The sequence below is a fragment of the Diabrotica undecimpunctata genome, chromosome 4, assembly GCF_040954645.1.
Source record: "Diabrotica undecimpunctata isolate CICGRU chromosome 4, icDiaUnde3, whole genome shotgun sequence".
In the NCBI taxonomy this organism is placed as follows: Eukaryota; Metazoa; Arthropoda; class Insecta; order Coleoptera; family Chrysomelidae; genus Diabrotica; species Diabrotica undecimpunctata.
In genome coordinates this window covers 83,066,579-83,091,783 of record NC_092806.1, presented here as the reverse complement: position 1 = coordinate 83,091,783, position 25,205 = coordinate 83,066,579, and the positions used below count along the sequence as shown (strand labels likewise).

The 25,205-nt window shown below is 33.6% G+C and overlaps 1 protein-coding gene across 2 annotated transcripts in view; it reads right to left on the bottom strand.

Annotated features, from left to right (window-relative positions):
• Window positions 1-25,205, bottom strand: part of Ars2 (arsenic resistance protein 2) — a 505,227-nt gene that overhangs the window by 346,937 nt on the left and 133,085 nt on the right. For both annotated transcript variants that reach the window (XM_072529864.1, XM_072529863.1), the window contains exon 4: window positions 4,608-4,790. In XM_072529864.1, coding sequence (XP_072385965.1) covers window positions 4,608-4,790 — 183 coding nt within the window. The remainder of the gene's footprint in view (window positions 1-4,607; window positions 4,791-25,205) is intronic.

Sequence of the window (25,205 nt, the reverse complement as noted above, 5' to 3'; positions counted from 1 at the left end):
ATAAATGTACAGTGTAATCACTATTTTCAAATACAAAATTTTCTCATTTTTTTAACGGAAACCCTGTATATTAGTATTGTATTTTGTAGAAAACATCACAACCTTTCTGTTGGTATTAGATTTTACATCCCTATCATATTTCGTTTTGTAGATGTTTAGAGAAGAACTGTAGATTTCATGCTTTTGCAGATTTTTTATTAATAAATTTTGTGTACCTACTGAAATATAACAAATAAAAATTACAAAAATTTAATCTAATTTTATAAACATAAATCAAAATATCAATCATTAGGAAAAACGTGTGCTAGTAAAAATTAGTTGATTCATCGCTCAAAAAACTCATCATGTTACAAAATAATATTTCCCATACTAATAAATGTAATCAATATCCATAAATTAATTATTTAATAAACAAACAACCAATTTTAAAATCTACTTTAGCAATTTTGAGCAAATAAATGAATTTATGATGGCTTTGCTTTAATACATGGCAGTACTGACAAAGTATGCTTTTAAAACAACGAACGTTAAATGTATCTGTCAAAATATTTATTAAAATAAATAGTATCTACTTGTGTCACAAAAGCTGGTAATATTGTTGTAGTTGCATATTTTCAAAAAAAAATTTATATTTTAAATATGAATTTTTCTTTATGAAGAATTGCTAGGTACGATATTTGTATTTGGCGAATGCCTTAGAAACTGTTTATTACCTTTAAAAGAATATAATCAGAGATATCCACACAGAAGAAATCCTACAAAAAAGCCTTCGAAAAACTTTCGTTCCGTTTCTTCGGGAAATGTGCAATTTTTAAAACCATTAATACCAAAAACGGTTTTAGGGATGGGAATGAATTTCGAGGTAAAGTACATTAATAGAGAATCCACATATAAATACGCGCCAATTTAGCAATAATACAGAGTTAAAGTATACAACAAAGAAAAATAATTTCCACCCATTTAAAATTCAGGTACACCAAGAATTGAATGAAAATGATTTCTCTTAGACTTAATTATCCATTCAAGTCAAAATAACTGTCAAAGTGGTTTTAGTTTTTTCGGAGCACTCCCAACAAATATTAATTTTTGGCAGTTTTTTGGTAGATTCCAGTCGTGTTTCTACATTTGAAGGCATCGGACCTACGCCTACGTCGTGTTTTCAGTGCAGTGTTTACCAATAGTACTACTTTATAGCAATAATTAGTGAAAAGGGTTTAGGAGGCAGGTCTATTATATAGACCATGGCAAGTAATGGGGGGAGTGGACCTAGTCCACCCTCGATTAATATAAATAATAATAATGATAGTTCAATGGATACAATATTCTCAAATGTAAACAATTATGACTTTAATAATAAATATCAACCAGCTGATTCAAGTGATATCAGGTATTTTTGGAACATACTGATAAAAACCTCGGTCGTCTTTTTCCCATTAGAATTGGTTTTTATTTATAACAAATAATTGAATTTAGAAACGATGTTATTGATATTCATTCTATACGTTTAAAATGTGTTAAGGTTATTTTCAGAACATACAAACTAGCTAATTTACTAATTAACCATGAAATACTTTAAATAAGTTGATCGCTTCTATACCAAATTTTTTCACGCATAAAAAGGGCTTAATCCGCGGTGTTAATACATTTTTCACTAAGAAATACTTAAAGCAGGTAATTAATTTGATTGTTCCAGTGGCTGATGTGCAAAGTATGAATCGAAAAATAATAAACACTGAAACCAAAAAAGAAGATTTTATTAATAGACGATTGGGAGTAATAAATTTAATAGGCAATAAAATTCCGTCCTCCATTAACATCAATATAATTAATTTCCCTGTAGAAATAGATCCACCCAGTTGTACAATGTACAAAATGTTTGCGTTACGGTCACAATATCTCCCAATGCAAAGGCAAAGCTCGTTGTTCTCGATGCGCAAATGATCATTCTTCCACTGAATGTAATTATGAGTTGCAAATGTGCATCTACTGTAAATCTTCCGATAATCCGTCAATATCAAGAAATTGTCCAATATATAAGAAACAACATGATATAAAAAGGGAATGGCTTTCGTGAGTTTTAAGGATGCCAAATCATCAATTAATAATCCAGCTTATTCAAAAATTAACACCAGCAATAAATTTGATATATTAAATACTCTAGAAAACTTTCCGGATTTAGAACCAGCAACCAAAAAAATTTATTATGCTCATATATATATATATATATATATATATATATATATATATATATATATATATATATATACATATATATATACATATATATAAATAAACCAAATATAAAAGCAGCTAATGAAACCGCGTTAGAATCAAAAACAAATAAAAGGCGGAGAACTCAGGCTCCTCCTCAGACGAAAAGTATGAGTTATCCAGAATTTGAAAATCCGAATTAAAAAGATAAGTTTCCCTTCCATCGAAGGTAATGAAATTGCGGATATGGCCGCAAAAAGTACTCACAGTTGCCACCATATTGACAAAGTATTTAATTGAAAAGATTTGAATAATGCTCTCAAACCTAATATAAGTTGTAAGTGGGAAGCTAATCTAAAAATCATTATTTTAGCATTCACCCAACACTTCCAAAAAACATTTCTCATTTGACCTATAATTATACTAGAGCACTAAATGTCAGTATTAACTTGTTTAAAATTAAACCATGGTCGCTTTCCATCCCACTTATCTAAAATTAATTGGAACACTTAACTCTCATGTCTGTATTTGTGACCTCTACATGTCACAACATATCTATACATATCTATTGGTATATCTATCGACAAAAATCAAGAGTTTTAAAGGTCAAGGGAGCAGCTTTCGTAAGCATTTTTTTTTATTTTGCCGCAAACAAAATCAGTTTTTGTAAAGGTGATAAATATATAAACGTGGCGCGATGTTTGCCATTTTTTTTATGATTCTCATGAGATAAATACAAATTATTTATCCCTTTCATTGACCGGCTACTATGGAGTTACGATTACTAGAGCCTAATCTTCAAAACATACAGCCTAAAATTTTAGTTTCAAATTTTGGCACCAAATGTGAAGTATTTGAAATATGCTTAAACACGCTGAATTAAAACTTTCACATTACAAACGATCTAAAATGTTTAAAAATGCACTTTTTCAATTACACTAGTACGTTTTCCCGTCACGTACGATCGTTTGTAATGTAAAAGTTTAAATTCAACTCAAATTGAAATTTCATATTATAGGTTTTGAAGATTGGTTTCTAAAAGTTTAAATTTCACTACTACCGGTCAATGAAAGTGATAAATTTTATTGATCTCACGGGAATCGTAAAAAATAGCAAAAATCGAGCAACGTTTATTTATTGAACAGAGTTATAGAAACTGACTTAATTTGAGGCAAAATACAAAAATTGCATATGAAAGCTGCCCTCTTCTCCTATAAAACGCATTTTGATTTTTGTCGATAGGACACTCTGATCAAAATATATCGAATTTTTACCGTCGAGTTGATGATACAAATTTTATTTAACTTTGCCCGTCACAAATTTTTTCTACACAAAAAGTGCTAATAAACATTTTTATTCAAAATTATCTAAGCTGCAATTTTGATTTAACACATTTTTTTCTACGGCCTAGAGATTCTTCGTAAATAAATTTTTTCCATTTCCCCTCTACGAGGGGGGTTTTAGAGGGAAGCCCGGAGGTAAAAGTGGTAAACTCTTTTGCATCTTTTTTGGAACCCCAAAATTGATATTCTCGACAAAATTCAGTTTGTTCGTATGATTTTTAGGGGTCAAATATCTGACGTAGACTATTGGGCGTATGCTTAATAATAACTAGTGACAGTTGGATCGGTCAATTTCATCAATTCATTCAATTTTGCATTAGAGTTCATCTAATTTTTAATAGCCATATATTTTTTTAATTTTTGATATTTTAATATATTTCTATGAAATTAGATTATAATTTTTATAATTATTGTTTATTATATCAGTAGGTATACAAAATATATTATTAAAAATCTGCAAAAACATAAAATCTATAGTTCTTCTCTAAATATCTACAAAATACAATACTAATATGCAGGCTGTTCCATTAAAAAAAAATAAGACAATTTTGTATTTGAAAATAGTGATCACACTGTATATTCTATAGCTGGATGTAAGAGATGTTAAATTATTTAAAAATAACACTACACTAGGAAAACTTCCCCTAAAATCCCTTTAAATATTTTCATTTTTCTTAATAAAAATGTAAATATTTCGGAAATTGTAACTTTAGACTTATAAAACCTTATACAAACTCATTAATATACAGGGTGTTCCTAAAAAACACAACTTTGGTAAATTCCGTTGTTCTAACCGACCATGTATAATCAACAATAATTTTAAATTATAGACGTTTCAGTTTTGTTTGAAACATTTTTATACACTCCAAAGTTTAGCTGTAATTATAGAAAACCTGTATGTTATTCGTTTGAAAGTTAAAAAGTAAGTATAAAGAAATTATTCTCAATACAGATAAAGATGAAAAAATATTGCACCACAACCCACTTACAATGATTAAAATATTGTTAAGACACTTTAAACTAAATGGGTTGATAATAAAAAAAAAAACTTACCACTCGTCATCTTTATGAGCCACAAAAAATTCATTAAGCTGCTGACGTTGAAATTCTAGTTTATAATCATTGTACTTTTCTATAGCCTCGCTATCAGAAATGTTATCATCTTGAGTGGCTAGAAAAGCCTTAAAAGACATCATAGGTGGTTGTTGACCTTCCGTATGAGAACCCATCGTTTCTCTGTAATAAGATTATTATATAGTATTATGTATGTATGTATGTATGTATGTATGTATGTATGTATGTATGTATGTATGTATGTATGTATATATATATATATATATATATATATATATATATATATATATATATATATATATAAGAAACAGGATAATGCGAGTTAATAGTAAAATATGTGTATAAGATGGAAGGCAACCGTATATACGTATATCTGACTATTGGTCGTCTTCAGTACGGTGCAGCCAAGTTAGAAAAGGAGCATATTAACTTGGTAAAGGATCACTACAGGATCACTATTGCGAGCTATGCCGATATCTACCTTTATTGACATAGACAATTTAATACAAATTATCTGCGATACATTTTCTTCTTAAAAATACAGATGGGCAAGTAAATTCCAGGTGTTTACATAATCATCTTCATATATGCGCTCGTCAGGTAAATATTCATCATCTACAGCTTGGGCTGGTGCTGGTCTAGCAAAAATACGTTCATAAAAGTACCTGTTTGATACAGAAATGTAAGGCATTAAGTTCTTGAGGTCTTTAATTTTTTTATCTTTATCTTATTTTTATCTGATAGTGGAATTCTCTTATTGGTTAGTGGGATTAGCGTAACTTAGCATGGACTACGGCTTGATGCAAGCCCAGACAGTTGAGCTGAACGTGTAGCACATATTGCTTTCTTTCTTGATAAATCCATTACCTTAAAATAATCTGAATCAAAAGAAGTTTTATAAAAAACTTGTGAAAGTGCATCTGTGCGATAATGTACTCATCTTGTCATGTGAAGCCAGGAAATATTTTCATTGTCATTGTTTAGTTTGCGATGCACGTAGTGACTTTTTAGAATTCGTGAGAAATTCAGGAAATCTTTCTGTTCCATTTCTATAAATTTAATAGATGGATTTCTCGGAACCATTCTAATTAAGTTCGCCCAGTCTCTGGGTACTTCTATTTTGACAGTTGTATATTTCTTGACTTTTTCAATAGCTGTAAGGATCGTATCCGCTTCTTGATGAGTATGTCCCGGTTCAAGAAATTTATGATTAATCACAAGATCCCTTTTATTTTTGTTAAAATCTTCTATCAAAAGAGATAACATACCAGCAACATAAATATTTCTTGTTTGTCCTGACCAGCAGTCACTGTACATGTTAATTTTATTAATATTTGCCGGTAAAGAAAGGATATAGTGCCTCAAACGGGATGCTATTTCTTGTCCTCCTCTAGAGACTATTAATTCCTCCCAAACGTAACAAACGGCGTGTTTATTTTTATTTATGCAACTGTAGACAGTGGGATTAAAGTCCATAATGATCTTTTTTAAAATAAAATATTGTTTTGAAGCATGGGTGTAGCTAAGCATTTTTCTAAATCAAATGACACAAAGATAAGACAGGGAGATTCCTCGAGTCCTCTATTGTTCAACCTGATTATGGATGAAATAATAAAAAAAAGTAAGAACTAAAAAAGGATATAAAATGGGAGAAAAACATCTTAAAATAATCTGCTATGCAGACGACGCAATACTACTCTCTCAAAGCGAAGATGATTTACAACGTATTCTGCACCAATTTAATATAACCGCCAGAAAATTCAACATGTTAATTTCCCAAAAGACAATATGCATGGTTACAACAGCAAATTTACTAAGATGTAAATTGGAGCTGGAAGGTCAGGTAAAAGAACAAGTGATGGAGTTTAAATATCTAGGCATCATATTATCTAGCAACGGAAAGCTCGAAACTGAAGTGGAAGATCAAGTGAATAGAGTAAACAGAGCCGAAGAAACAACATGGAGAAATAAAAATATCGGGAAAGAAACAAAAGACAGAATTTACAAAACAGTCATTAGACCAATAATGAGATACGCGACAGAGACAAGACTTGACAGAGATAAAAAAAAGGATAGAGGCAGCAGAGATGAAAACACTTAGAAAAATTGATGGTAAGACACTATGGGACAGAGCTAAAAGTACAGATATACGACGTAGATGCAAGGTGGAGAACATCAAGAACTGGGCAAGAAATAGAAGAGTAGAATGGAACGATCATATAAGCCGAATGACAACAAATAGAGTAGTAAAGACAGCAAGAGACAGTTCCCCAATAGGAAGACGATCAGTAGGAAAACCATGAAAACGATGGAACGATAACTTACTGGAGGCACATTGAAAAGCAGACAGAGTCATGTCTATATAAAAAGAAGAAATGACAAAAATGCAACACTTTTAGAATAAGAGCTTCGGAATTTATCATTTTTTTTTCTCCTTGTATGCTCGATCTGCCATGGCAAGATGCTGGCTACAATTCTCTATATGAACTGCTTGTTCTTGCAAACCAGAAGTTGTACCAATTAATAAATTATACCAATCGCACTTTGCACAAGTATCATTAGAAGGAGGGTGAAATGACAGGTTAAATTATACCGAACTTAACTTAGTCACAAAAATAACTTTTAATCAATGGCAAAAACTAAAATCACATCTAGCACTTTATCTTCAAATTTGACATAGAGTCTACACAAATCTCAAATATAAAATAACCCTTAAGCAAACGCTGCGATGTTGTCGGTGCAAAAACCATACATTTAAAGAAGAAGTGACTGTTACGAAATAAGCAGTTCTGACATTAAAAATTTAAATCCCAATAATGCCTAAGCCTTATGCATTTCTTGTACAAATTTTCAGTTTAAACAGAAAACCTATGTGTACATAGGTATTTCTAGTACTAATTTTAAACGAGACTTTGAGAGATAGGTATTTCTTGATTTTATGAAAATGTGATTTTTAAGGTTAGATAGACCAGTTCATGTCATTCTGAAACCTTTGTGGTTTTTTAAGACACTAAGACCAAAAATGTCAAAAGTGACTTAGTCACTTCTTGTGCCCAAGACCAAGCTACAGATATATTATTTATATATATATATATATATATATATATATATATATATATATATATATATATATATATATATATATATATACGAGGCGTGTTTTTTAAGTAAGTACCTTTTTGGAATTAAAAAAAGACGTGCAAAGATATGGCAATAATTTTATTTTTACATGAAAGCCTGTACCTTAATCTACTTTTCTACATAATTTCCGTGAATATTGAGGCACTTGTCATAACGTGGCACCAGTTTTTGAATACCCTCCTGATAAAATTCTGTCGCCTGACTTGTTAACCACTGCATCACAAATGTTTTGACTTCGTTAAACTGTGCACATGATTTTCCGGGCAGAAATTGTTTGCTTAAACTTCACTCTTTTGGGTGATGATGAATGTCGCAATTCCATGGATTGTTGTTTCGATTCTGGTGTGACGTAGGCCACCCACGTTTCGTCACCAGTAACAATTTGGTCTAAAAAATCTTCACCTTCACTGTGGTACCGCTCAAGGAAAGTTAATGCACTGCCTAAACGTTGGGTTTTGTGCAAATCCGCCAACATTTTTGGAACCCAACGTGAACACAATTTCCGGTAATTCAAGTTCTCGGTAACAATGCGATACAAAACACTACGAGAATACTGAGGAAAGCAGTCGGACAATGATGAAATTGTAAAGCGTCTGTTTTCTCTCACCTTTTCGTCCACTTTCTGCACCAAATTTTCATTAACGACCGAAGGACGCCCACTCCGTTCTTCATCATGCACATTTGTGCGGCCATCTTTAAATGCTCTCACCCATTTCCTTACCATTCCATCACTCATAATGTTTTGTCCGTAAACTTCAACGATCTCACGATGAATATCGATCGGTTTTACGCCTTTAGCACTAAGAAATCGTATAACAGTCCGTACTTCACAATCAGCGTGACTCACGATTGTTGGAGGCATCTTAAACACTGGAGTAAACAAGTATACAATGAAGAATCAGACTGTAATGGCGTCAGTGCGTAGACAAGAGATGTAGGTAACCAGCGCTCATGCGCGGAACGCCGACCGTAGCGCTGCGGCGGCGGAATCGCAAAACGGTACTTACTTAAAAAACTTACATACCTCGTATATATATATATATATATATATATATATATATATATATATATATATATATATATATATATATAAGTAAAATGTAATGGCATGTCTCGCAAAACAGAAAACCAAAAAAGGTATATCCTATATATGGAAGGCAACCGTATATACGTATTTCTGACTATTGGTCGTCTTCAGTACGGTGCAGCCAAGTTAGAAAAGGAGCATGTTAACTTGGAAAGGGTCTATATATACCATGCGGTCCATATTTATCGAATAAATTCATTTTTAGCGTTATTATGTACTGTGAAAAGAACCTGAAACAGGTTGATTTTTATTCTTAAATTGAGAATTTACAGTATGAAAATATTATACTCCTCCAGCACCCGTTTGAATTATAAGCACCCCTCGAAAAATTTAAATAAGAAAGGGGGTCGTATGGCACCTTGTTAGAAAAGGATTTTAGTCCTCTGTTTAGCAATATAAAGTTTTTTAAGTTTGGTGCAATCATAACTGAGAAAATTGATTTTTAAAATGTAAAATTTTGATAATGTCTCTATCACAAAACTTTAGGTTGAATGAAGATAATAATGTCACGTAATATTTATGATATATTTGTCAATGCACTTTACAATTAAATTAAATGTTCAAAATGATCACCATTCACTTCTTGACAATAACCGAGGCGATTTTGGAATTCTCGTAGAACATTTTGTACGACCTCAAGGGTTATTTTGTTAATTTCTTCCGTTATCCTAACTTTTAAATCAGCAACACTCTTTGGTCTATTAAAATCTACTTTAGATTTTAAATAACTCCATAAGAATTAATCGAGGAGTCAAATCGGGGGATCTAGCCGGCCATTCGATCGTTCCACGTCTTCCAATCTACCTATTGGGAAAAACCTCGTCTAAATAATTTCTAACTATACGTGAGTTATGGGAGCCGGCCCTGTTCGAGTCATTCACCTAAGAATGATGATCCAGGATTTGTGTTCTAATGAACTTTGTAATAAGATTAGTTTGCATTTTTATATTTACTTAATTATAATTTTACCATTGCATTTTTAATATAGATATTTTTCAGTCTGTTCGTAAACTTGAAGGAATGAACATTATAGTTTTATATAAAAATTGTCACGATCTTTTTCGATTTTGTAATTTTTTAATAAAGTTATTATTTTTTAAAAATAGTTTTGCCTACGGGAAAACTATAAGTGGCGCAGTCAGTAGGATTTTCGGGAAAATCTATCGCGGAAAGTTCTTTGGGTTTCAACCCTTAGCGAAAATCGAGAACCAATATCATAGTTTTGCCAGTGAACTCCATCGAGGAAGACAGTGTGCAGCACAGATGTGGTAAGTAATTTTTGTTTATGCCAGACTCCTCTTCTGGAAACGAATCCTTTAGCGAAATCGATATTAACGAAGAGTTAGGCTTAATTAATAATTTTTGTAAATTAGAATTAAAAGATAAAATGGCAACACCTATTCTAGATATGAAAACTTTCTCAATTATTCCAAATTTTAATGGAAATATTAATAAACTTCACAGATTTGTAAATGCAATTGAATCAATTTTAAATAATTATTTTGATAGGAATAATCTAGTCAAATTAGAATTAAAAGATAAAATGGCAACACCTATTCTAGATATGAAAACTTTCTCAAATTATTCCAAATTTTGATGAAAATATTAATAAACTTCACAGATTTGTAAATGCAACTGAATCCATTTTAAATCATTATTGTGATAGGAATAATCTAGCCAGTTTTCAAAATGTTTTATTGTTAAATGGTATTCTTAATAAATTAGAAGGCAAAGTAGAAGAAATAGTAGCCATAAGCGGGGCTAAAGCTTGGCCAGATATAAAAAATACTTTGATTCAGAATTTTGGTGATCATCGTGATGAAAATTGCTTGAATCAAGATTTAGTAAATATCAAACAGAAACCTAAATCTCCATACTCTTTTCATGAAAGACTTTTAACTTTATTAAATGCTAGTTGTAGTTACATAGATTTGCACTATATTAATCAGTAACGTGAATCCAAAAGAGCTTTCTTTACGAAGCAGGCATTAAAATCATTTTTAGCTGGTCTCAGGGAGCCTTTAGGGCCCATTATTCGTGCAATGCGACCTGCTTCGTTAGAGCAAGCGATTCAGTTTATTAGAGAGGATGATAATATTAAGTACTATCAGAAAAATCAAACTTTTAATCACAACAATTCTAATAATAATAATAATTTTATTCGAAAACCAACTAATCCAAATGTCAATCATTTTCAATCAATTCGACAGCCAAATATACAATATTCTCAGCCAAGAATGAGCCAACCTTCTACATCTAACTTTCAACCAGATATAACTCAGACAGTTGACTACCGATCTCAATTTCCCAGAGGTCCTGTACAACTTCCAAGACACCCAAATCCACTTCAAACCAAATATTTTACAAATTCTCAAGTTTTCGGTAAACCAAAAAATGTTTGGAAGCCCAATCCAAATAATAATCAGGCCAAACCTACTCCTATGAGTGTTTTTACACGAAATATAGCACCACACTTCCGACAAAATTATAATCATTTTAAAAGCACAGGCCAAAATCCAAATTTCTGTCATGAAGAGTTATTTAACACAGAGGTAATACCTGAGGAAGAAGATAATCAAAATTTTTATAATTCAGATGAATATTGTGACAACTATCAATATGTAAATGATGACGATTCCCAAAATTTTCACGAAACCGACCTGACCAACGACACTCCTTGATAGAACTTAACATTTCGTCTGATAAAAAAGAATTAGCCTATCTCAAAATTTCTAATCCACCCATTATTTTATTGATTGATACTGGAGCGACTAAGTCCTTTTTAAAGCCCGAAATTGCCCAAAAATTCTATAAAAATAAAATATTTAGGGAACCTTTTACTGTATCGGCAGCATTTCAGACATCAACTCAACAAAATTGTGCAATGATCCCCATATTTGATGAATTTAATAAATCTGGTTATTTTAAATTCCACCTTTTTGCTTTCCATGATATCTTTGATGGAATTTTAGGCATAGATACCTTAAAAATGTTACAAGCTCATTTGGATCTTACAAATTCTAAATTAATTACACCTGAGACAACTTTGCCAATACATTATTTGGAAAGTAATCTATAGTAGTAAAGCTATTCCAGCGATCCCCATAGTCGTATTGTAAGCAATATTTCCGTCTGTCAAAAATCCGGTGATATCTTAATTGCCAGACAATTCATAAAAAATTGCGAAATCCCTTCTATACTTTCTGAAGCTCAAAATGGTAATGCTATAGTTGAAATACGTAATAATACTGATGACGAAATTATTTTCTCTCTGTCTGAACCTCTCCAAACTGTACCTTTTGAATATAATTCTTATGACCTATTTTATGCCGACATTATACCAGACGAAAACACCGAGAAAGTAGATATTGACAGGCTTATTCGAACTGGCCATCTCAATTCCGATGAGAAGGCACACATTATAAAACTGTAGAAAATATTCTACAATATTTCACAGAGAAGGTGAACCACTAACTTTTACTAACCAAATGAAACATTCCATAAAAACTACTGACGAAATGCCCATTTATTCTAAGTCATACCGTTATCCATTTGTATATAAAACAGAAGTACACAGACAAATACAATCCATGTTGGACCAAGGAATTATTAGGCCAAGCAATTCGCCTTGGTCGTCGAATATTTGGATAGTACCAAAAAAAGAGGACGCTTCCGGTAAAAAGAAATTCAGAATCGTAGTGGACTACCGCAAGCTCAACGAAAAAACGATAGACGACCGCTATCCCATCCCGAATATTACCGATGTTTTGGATAAATTAGGCAGGTGTAACTACTTTACAACTTTAGATTTAGCTAGTGGTTTCTACCAAATCGAAATGAAACCTGAAGATATCCAGAAAACAGCTTTTACTGTAGAGAAAGGTCACTATGAGTATGTTCGAATGCCAATGGGATTAAAAAATAGCCCAGCAACTTTTCAGAGAGTAATTGACGACATTATGAGAGGATTACAAAATGAGATATGTTTAGTTTATTTAGACGACATCATAGTATTTTCCACGTCGTTGCAAGAACACATTGCAAATTTGGATAAAGTGTTCAAAAGACTAAAAGAGACAAATTTCAAAATTCAATTGGATAAATGTGAGTTCCTAAAGAAGGAAGTTACTTATTTAGGACACATTGTGACACCTGAAGGTATTAAGCCAAACCCCGATAAGATCACAGCTATTAACACGTACCCATTACCAAAACAACTAAAGAAATAAAATCCTTTCTTGGATTACTTGGATTCTACAGAAGATACATAAAAGATTTTGCTCGAGTAACAAAACCATTAACATCTTGTCTAAAAAAGGGTGCAAAAATTGAACACACTCCACAGTTCATTAAATGTTTTGAAGATTGCAAAGAACTGCTTACCAACGAACCAATCTTACAGTATCCAGATTTTACGAAGAAATTTATTCTGTCAACTGATGCAAGTAGTTTCGCTATTGGAGCAGTTTTAGCCCAGAATACAGGCGGACAAGAAAAACCTGTTGCATACGCATCCAGAACATTAAATGAATCCGAACAAAAGTATAGCATTATCGAGAGAGAACTATTAGCCATAGTATGGGCCACAAAATACTTCAGACCTTATCTATACGGAGTTAAGTTTACAATAAAATGTGATCATAAACCACTTAGATACTTAATGTCTAGAGTCGAAATAAATACTAATGAATTTATAAAATACATGGAAAATTTTAATTGACCAAAATATGGACAATGAATCAGTACTTGCAAATGCAGGCGATTTGCAAACAACAGATGAAGAAAATCAAGAGAATGAAGACACAGAAGAAAATTTAGAAAGAGAAGACGAAATAGATCAATCAAACCCAGACGGAGACAAAGAAGATGATGACAACAATACCGTACACACAAGTGCAGAAGATCCTGTTCTAGGAATGCAAATTACGGAAAAAATCATAAATTCTTTTGACCACCAAATTATTATTGACTTCGTTTTACATTCATCAGTTAAACCAAAGACCGAACAGATATTTCGTAACAAAAAACGTCTTCATATACTAATTTCTATAATGACCTAGAGAATAACACCATAAACGTCTTTAAGAACTATATTCATCCAAAATATACATACGGTGTGTATTTCAAAAACCAGGACCAGAATTACATTTCCCAAATTCTCGAAGTATTACGAAATGTATTCAAAAATTCTGCTTACAAATTAATTCAGTGTAATACAATTCTAAGAGACATTACTGACAAAGACGAACAACACCAAACTATCAGACAATATCATGAAGCAAAAACAAACCATCGTGGCATACTTGAAACAGAAACCAAACTTAAACAACTCTACTATTGGCCTACCATGAAAACCGACATAACGAACTTCATAAATAAGTGTGAGATTTGTCAAACCAATAAATATGACCGAAAACCTCCACGCCAGAAATTATCTATTACACCAACACCGTCAAAACCAATGGAAATTATATTTTGTGACACCTTATCTGCACAAGGACATAAATTTTTGACAATTATTGACACTTTCTCAAAATACGGACAAGCCTACTCACTTACAGCATTAACTGGTATCGAAATAACAAGAGCATTACTAATATTTATGTCTCATCACGGTGCTCCCTCTTTAGTTGTAATAGACAGATGAACTGAACTAAAAAATTCGGTTGTTCGGGAATTTTTCGATGTTCACAAAGTCGAAACACATTACGTCACAGCAAACAGTACCCAGTCGAAAGGTGCTATCGAAAGATTTCATTCCACTATTAATGAACACCTGAGAATTATAACAGCAAAAAATAACAATAAAATTGATATCCTAAAAGATATGGTTTATGCAGTATTAGGATATAATAATTCGATCCATTCTGTTACGAAACAGAAGCCAATTGACATACTGAATGGACATTTAAATTCAAAAGAAATATTTGATATAAATTTATTATAATTAATAATTATATCCAAAATCACAGAGAAGTTACTGCAAAAATTTATAGATCTTTAAACGAAAAGCTAATACTCAAAAGGAATCTACAATAGAACGTCACAACCATTGTTTAAATAGAACTAGTTAGCCAACGCAATGTATAAATTTGTTTGATTCTAATTGAGACAGTCACTAGATGTCACCACTCTTTCTGTCTCAATAGATTTTAATATACCATTGTTTGTTTGATATACGTTATACTAGATGGTGCTATGTGAAAAAGTTAAAGACTAAACTAAACGTCCATTTTTGATCCATTGAATTAAATTCACCAGCGTTGCAATATTTCACTGACATAGTAGCAACAGATTTGCTTACAAATAAAAATAACAAAAAACAGACCATGAATCGGTATTGATTTAAAATAGAGTTATTACTATCAACTAGTAAATATCGTGTCAACTAAAATTGTACATAAACTTACTGTGGGTTCTAAATCTTCCTATATCTAAATAAGTTTAAAGAATTTAAATATTTTATTTTATTTGGAAGTGTATTACAAAAATTTGGTCCGAGGTAAGTAAAACATTTTAATTCTATGTGTTTAAAACAAAAAACATTTGTATGAGAAATGAAAAAATTAGGTATTTAGAAATAAATTTTAGCGGATAATACATACATTCGATAATATTTGAAAAAAGTGATTTTAAATTAAAATAATGTTACTTCTATAATAAATAAATCGTTTTTTACAGATGGCTGGAAATATTTGTTGTTATTACAAATGTGGTTTATCATCATACAAAATTCATGGTTTAAGAATGTTCAGATTTCCGACAAAAAATCTTTCGGCTTGTCAAACATGGATATTACACTCTGGTAAGTAAATAGAAACTTTTTTATATTCTTTTATTTTACACCGTTTCCGTTACGTAATTAACTTAAAAAAAATTTTATTTTTTTTTTCATTCATCATTTGAATTTTACGTTTTCGTTGGTATTATAATTATGATATAATAAACTTCGGAAAAACAAATTAGTGAATAAATATCAAGTTAATAAACAAACAAAATATTAGATATTTAAATATGTATTTCTTTAGCTACCTATTTTTAGTTATTGTATTGAAAAGTAGAAATAAGTTCATCTTTATCGGAGAACTAATTTATACACCAGTCCATCTGTAAAAAAATCATTGATTACACGTAAAAATCTTATAAAGATATTTGAAGGTTCTAAAAGATATACGAGTGTTAGTTAATAATAAATCTGTAAAGACATACAGGTATTTTGGTTTGTTTTTGTTTAAACAATTTTAAAAAGTGAGAGGTCATTTTTGCTTATAAAACGTTTTTTATCCAGTTTAGAGAAAAATAGTTAAAATAAAAATTGTAGATCTCAAAAAGTTCTTCCTTTTGTGAGTTTCTAAATTAAAATATATAAAGAAATTTATAAATTTTAATAATTTTGTTTTTGCATAATGGTATGTAATGTAACTAATAAAAATAGTGACGATTTGTTTATCATGGAAAGCGATTATTTAAACAACTTTTTGTTGAGCTACCCCAGTTAAAAAAAAAATATGTTTTACGTGCCACAGAAGCCAAGATATTGCAAATTTTACAAGCGCGATTTATTTTAAAAAAGTTCAAATCTAAAAAAAACGGAGCTCAGATGGTTCTCCATTCTACTTTTCCGAAGAGGTATTTTACGAGTACCATCATTTTAACGGGTTATAAATTTTTACTTCTTTACCGCATATGCCATCTGTAAGCTGGATCGCATAATTTAGATCTTTATTTAGAGTCCCTTTAATTTTCAGCTTTTACTGTTAATAGACAATGGAAGTATGATTTTAAGAATAAAATGCTTTGGTTTTAAATATAAAATGCTCTCTTGGCTCGTAATGGTCATAGAAGATTCTTTTTTTTTTAGGAAGTGTGTTTTTCATCAGTTTTTCATTAGCCTCTATATAAGTTTGTGGCATAAACGATATCAAAGATATAAATGTTTATAAACAGATTAAATAACCTATAAACTATTTGCTCTGATTGACATTTAGCGCACTGTAATAACTTATTAATTTCCATAATTTCAAGGAGCTATATATGTTATATGTTTTTGCACAAAAAGAGTTATTTTAATTTATAAATAACTGCAAAAATAAGGTTTTTTGCAACTATTTCGATTAATAGTTTCTTGTATTTTAATTTAGATACTCTCAAAAGTTACTTTTATGATCTACAACTCTAAAAAAGCTGAAAAAATCTTAAACAGATATTTAAAGTCTCTAAAAGGTATATGAGGGGTAGCTGATGACAATTATGTGAACACTTTAGCTAATTTTGCTTTGCTTTTTTTTTTTAACAATCGTAAAAAGTGAAAAAAGTTTATGCGCATAAAACGTTAAAATAAAAGTTATAGATCATAAAATGTTCTCTAATATTGATATTTTTATAATTAAAATACATAAAGAATTGACCGAGATAATTTAAAAACCCTTATTTTTAAAGTATAATTTATAAATGTTAATAACTTTCTTTTTGCATAACGATATGTAATACAACTATTTAAAATTATGGCAGTTAATGAGTGTCCAATATCAAATCTTCATAATTCATATCCGAAATTGGACAGTATAATTTTATCACCCAGTAGACCGAATGAATCTATTTGTTATTAAATACACACACGTAGTTAATTAGGTTACATACACATTTGGTCAATTATAAATAATAATTTGGACATCAGTCAAAAGTACTGACAAAGTTAAACAATTTACATAAATTAAATACACATATCACGCTAGGTACGCGAAAAATATTGACCCAAATAGAATTTATATAAAACTAATATCTCTTGACTAGAGAAGCATTCAATCAATATTCACTCAACGAACATATAGTCTTCAACGATCAACTTCATCAGTCTCTACTCAAAGTAATCCCGGGTCTACACCCATAGTGTACGTCTCAACAATAAACTGTGCTACTATTATTTGGTGTTTCCATTACAACAGAACGAACATCTTCACTGAGCCAACGAAGGGAATTTGTTCATGGTCCTATCGAGAAACAGAATACTTCAAGGAAGTTTGAGAGAGCCTATACAGTCCACGCCAGCAACACCCTCAGTAGCAGAGAGAGACCACTAGACCCGGGAGAACGAGAGCAGTACCAAAGCAAAGAGCCATACTAGAGCCGAGAGCAGTACCAAAGCTGAGAGCCATACTAGAGCCGAGAGCAGTACCAAAGCCGAGAGCCATACTAGAGCCGAGAGCGGTACCAAAGCCGAGAGCCATACTAGAACGAGAGCAGTACCAAAGCCAAGAGCCATACTAGAGCCGAGAGCAGTACCAAAGCCGAGAGCCATACTAGAGCCGAGAGCAGTACCAAAGCCGAGAGCCATACTAGAGCCGAGAGCGGTACCAAAGCCGAGAGCCATACTAGAGCCGAGAGCGGTACCAAAGCCGAGAGCCATACTAGAGCCGAGAGCGGTACCAGAGCCGAGAGCAGTACCAAAGCCGAGAGCCAGACTAGAGCCGAGAGCAGTACCAAAGCCGAGAGCCATACTAGAGCCGAGAGCAGTACCAAAGCCGAGAGCCATACTAGAGCCGAGAGCAGTACCAAAGCCGAGAGCCATATTAGAGCCGAGAGCAGTACCAAAGCCGAGAGCCATACTAGAGCCGCAGAGCAGCCAAAGGACAGGACCGATTGCAGAACCCACCAGAAGCGAGGGATCCTCAACGTCTAAGAACACAAAAAACCGTAAGTTTTTGAATAATTACAAAATCTTCCAACTTTTACAATCTTACAATTTAACAAGTTTTTTTTTATTACAATTTAACAATTCAGAACAACAATCTCCACTCTATCAATCGTATAATAATGTACTTTAGAATGCATACCATTTAAATAATACAGAGAATTGATAAAACAAAAATAAACGTCATTCACAACTATAATTAACTAAACAGTAATTTTGTATGACAATTTGAAAAAAGAAACGTTCATACATATAGCTTGCTTTTAATTACAATTAAATATTTTATTTCGAAAAATTAAAATAATTACGTAGCAAATAATTTCATTTATTTTGATAACAATATATATATATATGTATATATATCATTATAAGAGTGTGTGGATTACATCTTGACCTACCTCAATGCAAAGAATAGCACAGCAGGCAAGGTCAAACTCATATTTCGCTAAATTGCACATTCCGATAGAAAAGAAAGTGTTATAATACAGGTATACTTATTTAATACATAACGTACATTTAGTATTGTCTAATATATTTACCGCTGAATGTAAAAATTTTTAAAATAATCATGGAGAGTCTATACGTTAAGCAAGCGGAAATAGGAACAGAAATAGTGAAACTCGTTTCAAATACAAAAAAGGATTCCCAATCTCGGAAAAATCAACAATACATCCGGGATAGACAGGAAAAATTAGAAGAATATTGGGCAAAATTTTTAAATAACCACGAAAAGCTGCTAGAAGGGGGTATAACGAAAGAAAAATATTTTGAAACAAAATACTATGATCAGGTATTTAAGACATACATTGAGGGGAAAACCCTGTTGGAAGAATATGGAAGGGTGCTGAAAAGAGGAAAAGCACCGAAAGTAAAGGAGATACAGATAAGAAAACAAAGAATCGAGGAATTATTACGGCCAGAAAATGAACAAGACTTGCAGGAGGATGAAGAATTGCAGTCAGAGTTAAGAGAATACATGGAAAAGGTGAATACACTAATGATTGAAGCAGCAGTAAATGAGGAACTGGACGCTACAGATATTGGAGAAGTAGAGAGAATAAATCATCTAAAGAGGAAAGTCAGGGAAGTTTTAAAGAAAATAAGGCCAGGAATGCAACGGCCAGAAAGCACACAGAGGAGGGACGGTGTGACATTGCCGCAGGTAAAAATCCCTGTGTATGAAGGCAGATATGAAACGTGGAGAACTTTCCACGATCTGTTTACTAAAGTAATACATGAAAACGACCAGTTATCAAACGCAGAAAAAATGCAGTACCTAAAAACTCAAGTAAGAGGGGAAGCCAACAGAATGATACAACACTTAAACATATCCGAGGCCAACTACGAAGTGGCCTGGAACATGCTAAAAGATAGGTATGAGAACCCAAGGATGATATTGTTTAAATTAATAGACAGGATGCTACTAGCGCAGGAAGTAAAGGAATCTTCTGCTAGAGCATTGAAATCACTACATGACACCTTCCACGAAAGTCTGGAAGCCATAGGAGGGTTAGGAACAGACACGGAAGCGTGGAGCCCATTGATAGCCCGAATTATCATAACGAAATGGGACAATGAAACTAGGAGGCTGTACGAAAACCACATTGGAGACAGTAGAGAGATACCGACGTACAAATCGACACAAACATTCTTACAGCGAAGATTTCAGACACTGGAACTGCTGGAGTCAGAAAAAAGACAAGAGAAGCAAGGAGGATCTCTTAGGAAACCAAGAACACATTGCGTGATATGCAACGGAGATCACGGAGTACCGAACTGCAGAGAATTTCAGGAACTCAATGTAAGAGACCGGAACAGGATGATAAAAGAAAAAGGATTGTATACAAACTGCCTAGCACATAAAAAAGAAAAACAATGTTATTCACAATATAGGTGCAGACACTGTGGCGGAGACCACCACCATATGTTGCATTATGAAAAAGGAAACACAAGCAACAAAAGAAACTCCAATGAAACGAAACGAGAACAAACACAAGAAAGAAATGGAAGAGATTCAAACAATAGAAGAAACGGGTACCAAGCTGATAGGTACAGAGGAGGAAATAATAATCCATACAACGCCAGAGAACAAAATAACGGAAGGCGAGAAAATACACAAGATACCAATGGGCCTAGGAATAGCAACGACCAGCAAAGAGGGCAGAATTCAGTAAACTGTGCAAGCCATAAGGAAGGTGAAGCATTACTAGCGACAGCTGTGGTACGCATAAGAGATGCGAAAGGAGATTCACACATAATGAGAGCACTAATCGACCAAGGGTCACAATGCGCATTTATAACGGAACAAGCTGCGACGACGCTAGGAACAACAAGGAAGCCCATACAGGCGACCATATCCGGGATAGGCTCGTCAGGAGAAAAAACAGCCAACTGGAGTATGAAACTTTTAATCGAAACTCATTACGAAAGTGACTTCGAGATGGAAATAGAAGCACTAGTACTACCGAAGATAACAAGGAATTTACCGGAAAAGGATATAATTCTACCGGACTATAACGAGAAAAATGCAATACTGGCAGATCCAAGATATTACAAGGTAGGGAAGATAGACTTACTACTAGGAGTAAAAGAATACAGTTACATATTGACAGAAGGGATGCACAGAATAAGTAATGGACTCCTGAGTCAAAACACCAAACTAGGATGGATAGTTTCGGGAATAGCACGAGAAAGGGAGAATATAAAAGCAGAAGTATGCTGTATGATATCAAGACAAGAAATGGACGTACAAATAAAGAACTTCTGGGAATTAGAAGAAGTAAATCAGGATACAAGTTTCTCAGTGAAAGAACAAGAATGTGAAGAACTGTATCGACAGACTGTAAAAAGGAATGAAGAAGGGAGATACGAAGTAAAAATTCCGTTTAGGGAAGACGTCGCAAAGTTAGGAGAATCTAAACAGCAAGCATTCGCCAGATTGATGCAACTAGAAAGGAAGTTTGCAAAAGACAAACAGTTAGAAGCGAATTACAGACAATTCATGGAAGATTATGAAAACCAAGGTCATATGGTAATAGCAGAAAACCAGGGAGATGGGTACTACTTACCTCATCATCCAGTGAGAAAAGAGGACAGTACTACAACGAAAATAAGAGCCGTGTTTGACGCATCAAGCAAAAGCTCATCGGCAGTAAGCCTGAATGATGTTATGCACACAGGGCCGAAATTACAACAAGACTTGACAAATATACTATTACGATGGAGATCCAATAAGGTAGCATACTCAGCGGATCTGGAAAAAATGTTTAGACAAATCAGAATGGCAGAAGAAGACCAAAAATATCAAAAAATTTTGTGGAGAAAGGACACAAAGGACCACATACAAGAGTATAACTTAACGACGGTGACATACGGCACGGCCGCAGCACCCTTTTTAGCGTTAAGAACAATACAACAATTACAAGAAGACGAAGGAGCGAGGTTCCCGTTGGCATCGAAAATTGTAAAAGAAAACATGTATGTAGACGATATACTAGGAGGAGCTGAGACAGTGCAGGAAGCAGAAACAGCCCAAAAGGAATTAATACAACTGTTCAGAAAAGGAGGTTTCACTCTTAGAAAATGGTTGAGCAACGAAGAAAAAATAATGGAGAACGTACCGGAGGATATGAGGAACGTAGACTCGAAGGCATTCAAACAAGAAGAAGTACGGAAAACGTTAGGAATACACTGGTCACCTAAAGAGGATATAATCACATTCAAAATAGGGATAACGACGGCAAAGAAAATAACGAAAAGACACGTACTGTCAGAAGTAGCAAAACTATACGACCCACTGGGATGGATAGCACCTGTAGTAATTCAGGCGAAAATGTTCATACAGGAATTATGGGAGCAAAAGACCAGTTGGGATAAAGAATTAACTAGCAACCAACAAAGCAGGTGGAATACATACCAGGCGCAATTAGTAAATCTGGAGAAAATAACATTGCCCAGGTGGAACAACTTAAGCAAGATAAACAGAGTAGAACTGCATGGATTTGCAGATGCGTCTATGAAAGGATATGGAGCGGTAATCTACTCAAGGGTATTAGGCCCAGAAATTAAAACGAATCTAATGATAGCAAAATCGAAAGTCGCACCATTGAAAGGGAAAACGACGTTACCGAGGCTCGAGCTGTGTGCCGCGGTACTACTAGCAAATTTAATGAAGAAAACCCTACAAGCATTGAACAGGGAAAACATTGAGGTATATGCATGGTCGGACTCAACGATAACCCTGGCTTGGATAAGGGGATCATCAAAAAGGTGGAAAATGTTCGTCGCCAACAGAGTAGAGGAAATAAGACGCGTTATAGGACCGAAAAATTGGCATAAGGTAGATACAAAGGAAAATCCAGCGGACATCCTCTCACGTGGAAGTACCGCATCAGAATTATTAGAAGCAGAGCTATGGTGGAAGGGACCAACTTGGCTGACTAGTAACAAAACTTTAACTCAGGAATCAGAAGAGATACCAGAGACAAATGAGGAGGAAGTCAAAACGAAAATAACGGTGCACACGACAACGATAAAGGAGGACATATGCGAGAGATTCTCAAATTTAGAAAGAATGAGAAGAGTACTTTCATATTGTAGGAGATTTGCAGACAAATGCAGAAAAAAGAAGGACAATGGACAAAGTCAGCTTACAGTCCAAGAATTAGAGGAAACGCTATTAAAGGTGATAAAGCACACACAGCACGCCTACTTCAAACAAGAAATAAATAAGCTGGAGAAGAAACAGCAATTAGACAAGAAAAATAAATTAGCGTCATTGGTACCATTCCTGGATAGACAAGGAATTCTAAGAGTCACCGGAAGACTGAGACACACGAATCTAAAGTACGGAGAAAAACATCCGATAATTTTGCCAAAGGATAGTGCATTAACAAAGTTACTTATAACAGATAGTCACGCAAGAAATCTACATAGCGGATTACAACAAACACTACAGTACATAAAAAGGAAATACTGGATAATCAACGGCAGAAGAACCGTGAAAGATCATCTAGCAAAATGTTTAAGGTGCAGGAGGTATAAAAGCCAAGCAGCACAACAATTAATGGGAGATCTACCGAAAGACAGAGTGAACCCGAGTCATCCCTTTACTAACACAGGGATAGATTATGCCGGGCCAATAAAAATAAGTACCACGAGAGGCAGAGGACAGAGGAGCTATAAGGGCTACATCTCAGTATTTGTGTGTCTGTCAACGAAGGCAGTACACCTTGAGGTAGTAAGCGATATGTCTACGGATGCTTTCATCGCAGCGTTCAAGAGATTTACGGCACGCAGAGGACAGTGCAACAACGTATACAGCGATAACGGAACCACATTCGTAGGAACAGCAAATTTGTTGAAAAAAGAAAATCAAAAAATAGATGACGAGATAAAACAAGGATTACTGGCACTAGGTACCCAGTGGCATGTCATACCTGCATATGCACCACATTTCGGAGGATTATGGGAGAGCGCAGTGCGAATAATGAAATATCACTTGAAAAGAATCATCGGGGAAACAGTTCTAACATATGAAGAATTGAGTACGGTGCTGGCACAAATAGAAGCATGTATGAACTCGAGACCATTATGTGGGTCATCAGAAGACCCTGAAGGGAAAATAGCCCTGACACCAGCTCACTTCCTTATAGGGAGAGAAATTATATCACCAAATCGGGAAGAAGAGCTTACGACTTATTTGAAGATGCCGACGAGGTGGAGATTAGTGGAGAAAATAAAAAGAGACTTCTGGAAAATTTGGAAACAGGAATACCTGCACCAATTACAACAGAGAAATAGATGGCATAAGGCGCACCCTAACATAAAAGAAGAAGAAATAGTTATAATTAAAGAAGAGGATACACCTCCAGGCAGATGGCCATTAGCGAGGGTAACAGAAACACACCCTGGAGCGGAGGGATTAACCAGAGTAGTAACAGTGAGAAAGGCAAACGGGAAACTGACTAAAAGACCCATACATAAGCTAATACGACTGGAAGAAGAGAAACAGGAAAAGCCGAAAAAGGCAGCAGCACTAAGATGGAAGAAAATACTAGTAGCTATAATGTTTTTAACGATGTTAAAACCCATAAAGGCAGAACCGTATAAAATATATAATCCGGTACCAGGATTTTTCACAGAAGACCTTGGAGAGGTCGTCATAGACCGGGGAACATTTCGAATAAAGATGTTACTCGAAAAAGGAAGAATTCGAACAGAGCACCAACTAATAGGAAATATGATACAAGGCGTACGAGAACTGTGTCATGAGATAAAAATCGTGAATTGTAAGGATATAATAGAGAAATTGGAGGAAGGACAAAGAAAGGCGGAGTCAGTAAGCGAGGGGTTGACAGTAGAAATAAAAGGAAGGGAAAGAAGAGGAATATTAGGAACAATATTAACCTCAGTATTTGGAGTCAATGACGAAGCCTACAGTAACATTGAAGCATTAGATAATAACCAAAAGGAGCTAATAAAGGGATCACAGCACCAGGCGAAGATAATGTTAGAAACAATAACATCAATCAATCACACAGAGAACAGGATAAACGAGCAAATGAACAAGTTTAACAAAGCACTAATCACAGGTCTACAAGAAATATCTAAAGGACTTAACGAAGTAGAAGACAAAGCACAAAAACTAGAAACCGAA